The sequence below is a fragment of the Apis dorsata genome, unplaced genomic scaffold (assembly GCF_000469605.1).
Source record: "Apis dorsata unplaced genomic scaffold, Apis dorsata 1.3 scaffold_198, whole genome shotgun sequence".
Classification (NCBI taxonomy): domain Eukaryota; kingdom Metazoa; phylum Arthropoda; class Insecta; order Hymenoptera; family Apidae; genus Apis; species Apis dorsata.
Window position 1 is genome coordinate 158,364 of NW_006263482.1, and position 7,254 is coordinate 165,617.

The following is a 7,254-nucleotide window of genomic DNA, read 5'->3' on the forward strand; positions in this document are numbered from 1 at the left end:
CATAATATATTATGCCATTAAATATGACATTATTGCTAAAGTGATATTTTTACGATTCTTTCTTTCTTTATATGTATATATGTATATATATATATATATATATATAATTGCAGATTATCGATAAAAATTCAAAACTCCCTTATTGCTGCTTATTTTAACATTAATAAATATACAATATCTTTTGGAAACGTATAGGTACTGTTGTTGATAGGAAATATTGCTTAACAATTAAGAGAGGAAATATCGCATTCATTATTATTGCCAAATGATATCCGAGATATATATATATATATATATATATATATAAAACGTATTTTCTCGTATTATTAGTGTCAAAAGTTAGTAGTGTAAACAGCAATAAAGTGTTATATTTTAATAAATCAGAATATCATTGCTTCTAATAACACGATTAATCGTGATCAATAATATCACTTGATCAACAATGATTTGTTACTGCTTAACAAGATGGATTATTTATTTATTTATTTATTTATTTTTTTTTTTTTATCACTAGTATAATTATATTTTTTTTGAAATTGAAGAATAGGTTTAATAAAGTCTTTAATTTCGTAAACGAAATTTGTCCAAGAACAAATTAGATTTTCGAACTTTTAAGGCCTTAAAAATTTTAAAGCCTTATCAGAAAAATTTGTTCGTAAGGTTTTACAATATTATTATTTAATATTATGTTCCAATGTCAGACTCCTTTGTTTCATACTTAAAGCACATATAAACTGACAAAACCTTTGCGCTATTTTTTTTTTTTTTTTTTTTTTTTTTTTTCTTCGCTCTTGTCAAGCAACATATCAAAATTTATGATATGATATACAAACGAAATGTTTCATTTCATAATCTTGTTGTTCAGCATAATTTGTCACTTACTATTGATATTAATTCACGGATAAAGATATTTAAGAATATCAAAAAAAATTTGATTGTGATCGTGAAATTGAAAAAAATTTCGCATTTAATATGAATTTTGCACACTTCTCGTTAGTCACAGCCACTTTGACATTTTTCTCAGGTAGTTTTTAAAAATCATTATTGACTAATCGTAACGGCAAGATAAATTTTTATACTTTTTTTTTTATTAGATCGATATGAAAACACTGGATATTAAACAAAGATAGTACTTTCACTAAATATTACTTAAACGCCGAATTAGACTCTAGTAAATTATGATATAGTCGAACTTCTTATAAAAAATTGACAAAAGTTTGACTAATATTATATGGTATTAATATTAAAAATTTCTCCTATTATAATTTTTTTTTTGACTTCCTTTCGAATTCCAACGATCTTCGAGCTTTCAATTTTCATATTCACAATAATATAACAATAATTCATTAAAATGAATTACATATAGTAAATAAAATTAATAAATCAGATTCAAATAATATTAAAATTATCAACACCGAACTTTCCCTTTCTTCTGTCAAACTTTTATCCTTGCAAAATGCTAAACTCTAAAATATTAATTCCAAAATTTGTGTGGCTATTGACTAGCTGCCAAAAAATTCATTACTAATCAAAGACAGGAACATCCGGGAAATTCTTTATATCAAAGAGCTATTGAGAAAGAAATTTTTAAATGCATGTATATTCAAAATCACGCATATCCACTCTCATTCATTTTTATAATTTTTCTTTTAATTCTTATTAATTTGGATAATCTAAGATCTATTTTACATAGATCAAGTGCATAGTATGAGAGCCTTACAAATTAAAAATTATGAGTCATCATAAGTGTGAGAACTAGACAAAGAGTTGCCAAATTATGCATCCTAATATAATTTCATCGATACATACTAATAATGTTTTTTTTTTTTTTTTTTAATTAAAAATTTATTTAAATGCAGTAGCAACTTGTTGACAAGATGATTCTAGCGCATATTGCCACTCCACTCATACCACTAACACTAGTTCATTATTCAAGTCATTATTCTTTTTTTTTTTTTTTTTTAATTAAAAATTTTTTTAAATGCAGTAGCAACTTGTTGGCAAGATGATTCTAGCGCATATTGCCCCCCCCCTTATACCCCTAACACTAGTTCATTATTCAAGTCATTATTCTTTTTTTTTTTTTTTTATTTAAAAATTTTTTTAAATGCAGTAGCAACTTGTTGGCAAGATGATTCTAGCGCATATTGCCCCCCCCCTTATACCCCTAACACTAGTTCATTATTCAAGTCATTATTCTTTTTTTTTTTTTTTTTCTTTATTACTTACTAGATTTTAAACGCATATAACGCATTGCTTACACTTAAAAAAGATGGGCGATCAATAAAACTCGTATAAAATTGCTTAAGTTGCACGTGATTGCATGACTATTTATAAATAGGATGAGAATTATATTGTTATTTAATTAACTATTCATAAGTTAATAAATGAGTGGTGAGCGGCGTATATTTATAGTTTTATACACACAGGAGCGCAAAGGCAGCTAGACGATCGAACACTTATGGTTTGTTGTTCTTTCATTCTTTCGTTCTCCAATTCTTTCTTTCTTTCTTTCTTTTCTTTCTTTCTTTCTTTCTTTCTTTCTGTCTTTCTTTCTTTCTTTCCTTCCTTCTTTCTTTCATTCGTTCGTTCGTTCTTTCCTTTTCTTTCTTTCTTTCTGTCTTTTTTTTCTTTCTTCTTTTCTTTCTTTCTTGCTTACTCTCACTTTCTTAGTGCATTTCTCTTTCTACTTTTTTACTTACTCTGATCATTCACTTTTGCACTCGTTCAAACATTGCGCACATAAGAATTGAGAAAATATGTATACATAAAAATGTCGTGGCTCAGTAGCGATAATAGAAGTAATAGTAATAGTTTAATAGTAATAGTAGTAATAGTGATAGTATAGACATACTAGTAGAAGTAAAAGTATCAATGATAAATATAGTCAAACATGATAGTCTCATCTAATCAGAGCACAATGTGTTCTTTTTTCTTGTATTTCGTTTATGGCTAGTTACTAGAGAAATAGTGAGAAATTGGGTTGAGGCGTGCTGTGTGTATGTATGTGTATGTTTATATGTAATTCATAGGTATCGTTGGGGTAAGACACGAGTCAATACCTAACAAAAACCTTTCAAAATGTATTCTAAAAACATAGATAAGAGCATTCTGGGTTATGCTTCTCTGTTTTCTTTTGTACATGACGCTACATCTTTTTACAATCATAATTAAGAATTACTATCATAAATAAGAACTTGTAAAAAGTATACCTGGTACCGTGAATCGCGAAACTTCCTTTGTTAAAAAATCGTCATCCTGAATATTAGGGATGTCTACAAAAATCACCGAAAACTTGCATGAGGAGCGATAGCAGTCATCTTTTGAACGGTACTTAGGTTGTATTGCTGTGGCGGGATCGTAGTAATAATAATAGTGACAATGATGGTAACGGTAATTACGGTAATGATGATAATGATAAATTGCTGAATGGTCCACGGCAGGGGATCACTTGTCAGAACTTGGGCACTCTCCAGGTTGTTTCATTATACTATAATCTAGACGGTATTGAGCTGAAAGTAAAAATATTATTTATGACAAAAAAACGACATATGTAATAATATAATTAAATTTATATTAACTAATTTGATATAATTAAAATTTTCAAAAAAAAACTTATAAAATTTATAATATTTTAATTTATAATATTAAAAAAAAATTTATTATTATAAATCAAAATTTAGCTAATATAAGTATATTCAAATATACAAATAAGTGTAATATATATGCAAATATATGTATGCAGATTTAATTTTTTAATAAATTGTCCATTTGAAAATAAAAATAAAATAAAAATATAGAAATGAATTATGAAAAATCTTGTACCTTTTTTAGTAAGATCCTCCATAGTTTGATCTTTACAATCAACTGCAAGATGACTACTACTGCCACAATTATAACACGAAATTTTCGTTGGTGGGACGGCAGCCGGTGCATATGTTACAACTGGAGTAGGTGGCATGTATGGCGTCTGAACAGGTGTTGTAGCTGCATTTGGTGGAGGTGGTGGTGTTCCTCCCGAAGATGGATGTCCAGGATATTGATACATCATTTCACCATTAGGTTGATACGTAGTTGGATAAGTTGGCCTTGCATACGGTCCATGTGAGAAGTTAGAATAAATACCACTACTCGGTCTCAAAGCCGGGAAATGACCATGCGGCAAATATGTGACCTGCGAATGCGATGGTGGCGCGGGAAAGGAAACACATTGTGATAGATTTGGGGGTCCACCGCCGTTCACCATTTGATTTTTATGACGTATCACATGTGCCTGATTTCTTTTAGTACGTTGCCTTTCCGGGCCTGATTGTATAGGCTGTTGGGATACTGGATGTGAAACTGCACTTGTAGAATGTACTGGTGCAGAGCTAAGATGGTCAGTAACTGGTGGTGCATTGCTCTCACTTCCGCTCACCCACGGTGCTGCTGGAGGAGTTTCCGGCGGAGATCTACTACCAGTACTGTCGGAACTACTGCTCTGTGAACAATGCCTGCTGCCCTCAGGGTCTAACCTCAAGGCTTGTAATTGTGTTAAACAATATACGTGTTGAGCATTGCACCTAAAATATTTTAAAATATTATTAAAATCAAAGATTGATTTTTATGAATGCGTGAGTTTTTTTCTTACCTTGAGTATCGATTTTGTACCCCGGCAACAGGTAATGTAAGACAGGCATAACATGGTGCATTCTGTGCAGCATACATCGGTGGTGGTGCAGGATACATTTGTATTTGCGCAGGATCTAATGGTGGCATAGGATATCGCCGTAAATTAGGAGTAGCTGCATGATTATGATGATGATGCATCGCTGGATGCTGTTCCTGTAAGGGCATTGACTTACTGCTTTGATTTCCATTATCATTCAACATCTCCATTCCTGGTATAGCCTACATAAAAGTTTTGTAACATATTTATTAAATAGAAATTAATAATTAATAATATATTAATACATAACAAATATAAATTACTAATTATTACCTCATTTTCAGCTGGATCTACTACTGTATGTGTTGTGCTAGTAGTACTCTCTAATTTTTTGTCAGTGGAAATTTGATTTAAACCATTAGTGGTTTGACTTTTAACTATACTTCGCAATTGTCCTACAGCATTCGGCGTTAATCCTATTTCTCTCAAGTCCTCATCGCTCATTCTTCGAATCTATATAATATATTAACTATATTAAATATTAAATTATATAATATATTATATAATTATATTCACTAATGTCATAAAAATATTTTATTATATGTGTAGAATAAATACGAATTCGTAATTTAATCTAATAAAATGATGAATAATATGATTTAAATTAAAATTTTTTAATTTAATATATTTTAAATTAAGATTTTTTATCAAATGTTTTATGAAATTTCAAATTATTTACAATTCTATTATCTTACCTCATCAAGAGAAAAATTCTGCAAATTGCCTTTGAAATTTGGCATTTCCTTTCCTAATGTTTCTCGTAAAGAATCACCAGAAATTGAAGACCGCAACCGTGGTGGTGGTGGTTGTTTTGATTGAGGTGCTGCCGGAATTAAGGTAGAAGGGGTATTCTCGATGCTATTATGCCGTGAAAAAGTAGTAGAACTGCTGATAGACAAGGGAACAGAGCGTGATGGAAGCAATGGAGGTTGACTAGGATGACTTCTGTTCGTACCCAATGTGGGAAGTGGAGGAAGGGAATTGGCATTTGAGCTACAGATGCTTGTCTGACTGTTAGAGGCACTCGTTGACGTTGTTAAGGTATTTGAAGTAGATTGAGTCACTTGCGAAGAGGTGCGCGGCATTGTATTATTTCTGCGACCCATTGGGGAATTGCTGCGACTAGGAGATCGAGACTGGGATGGTGACGATTGACGGCTGACTAAGGGGGAAGGTGGATAAGCCAACATGTCGCCAGAGTGATACATCAGTTGATTCCCCATCATAACCTGACCTGTCCATGGTGGCATATGATTTACTGATGGAAAGCCAAGATGAAGGTATTGTGTTGCACCACCTGATCCCATTGGCATTTGTTCTGGAGTTGGCAGGCATAATCCAGGTGGAGGCATAGAAAGACCAGGAGGAACTCCAGTTACCATGGTATTATTTCTCATTGTCATTTCTCCTATAAAGATATTACATAAACAATTATTAATATANTGGAGCTATCATACAACTGCCCTGCATTTCTGTATCCATTAATCTTTCATTTGTATTTATACATGGCGTGCAACCCTATTATTGCAACAGATATAAAAATATAATTTAAAATAATATTTACAGTTTCTTCTTTTTAACTTTTATATTAAATTTTGAAATTAAAAAAGAATAGTACTTAATTATAAATATAATTTATTTAAAATAATCATTATATATTTATTTCCATAAATAAATAAATATAAAAATTTAAACATACTTGTGCTTGTTTATAGGATGAATTTGATTTTGAGAGATTCAAACGAGCTTCTTCTTCTTGAAGTTTAATGTAAATGTTACCAAAAACACTTTTCTGCTCATATGTAAATGCTGGATGATTTAAAGCCATTGTGTACAACAAAAGTAGCTCTTCTAGAGGTTGATCATCCGGTGTAAAGGTGGTCCCATTTAATAGATTGGAGATTTCTTGATAGTCAAAATTTGATAAATTCTTATATAAGATGACAGCACATGCATAATTACAAGAATGTAATAATGCCATATAGAGAGCAAGTTTCCTTCGTGTGCGTTTATCTGCCACACCTAAGGTTGTTAACTCGGCAAGATCAGAGGCACTGTTTGCATGATGTTCTGTGTCACGAAGATCATTGTAATCCCGTTTACCAATATCCTCTACACAAGTGCCAAGATATCGTACTTCAAATGGCAGGCACATATTTAATAATGTGCACATGACATCGATGCGTTTATAACTGCACACACATAAATATATTTTTTTATAAATAATAAACTTACTAAAAATATTCTTTTTTCATAAATATGAAATGTTTCTGTATAATCAGAGTTTTAAAAAATATAAAAATATACTTATATACAATACTAACATAATAACTAATATAATTAATTTATAAAAATTGTTAAATATTAAATTGGAATAAACAATAATTATTTACAATTAAGTAATCTTTCAAAATTATAAATATATAAATTTTAAATTATAATATTTTATATAATTTATATTAATATATAATATATATTTATATTTTTATTTATTGAAATTAGATTTAAATTTTTTTTATAAAATATTTTTACTTAAAAATTATTTT

At 29.9% G+C, this 7,254-nt stretch overlaps 1 protein-coding gene across 1 annotated transcript in view; it reads right to left on the bottom strand.

Moving 5' to 3' along the window:
- Window positions 1-2,589: 2,589 nt before the first annotated feature.
- The window catches only part of LOC102673763 (bromodomain-containing protein 4), a 6,182-nt gene continuing 1,517 nt past the window's right edge, over window positions 2,590-7,254 (bottom strand). Inside the window, 7 exon segments of the mRNA XM_031510017.1 lie at window positions 2,590-3,512; window positions 3,826-4,562; window positions 4,631-4,890; window positions 4,982-5,161; window positions 5,404-6,135; window positions 6,137-6,226; window positions 6,408-6,900. Of these exon segments, the coding sequence (XP_031365877.1) occupies window positions 3,448-3,512; window positions 3,826-4,562; window positions 4,631-4,890; window positions 4,982-5,161; window positions 5,404-6,135; window positions 6,137-6,226; window positions 6,408-6,900 (2,557 nt within the window). The 3' untranslated portion in view covers window positions 2,590-3,447.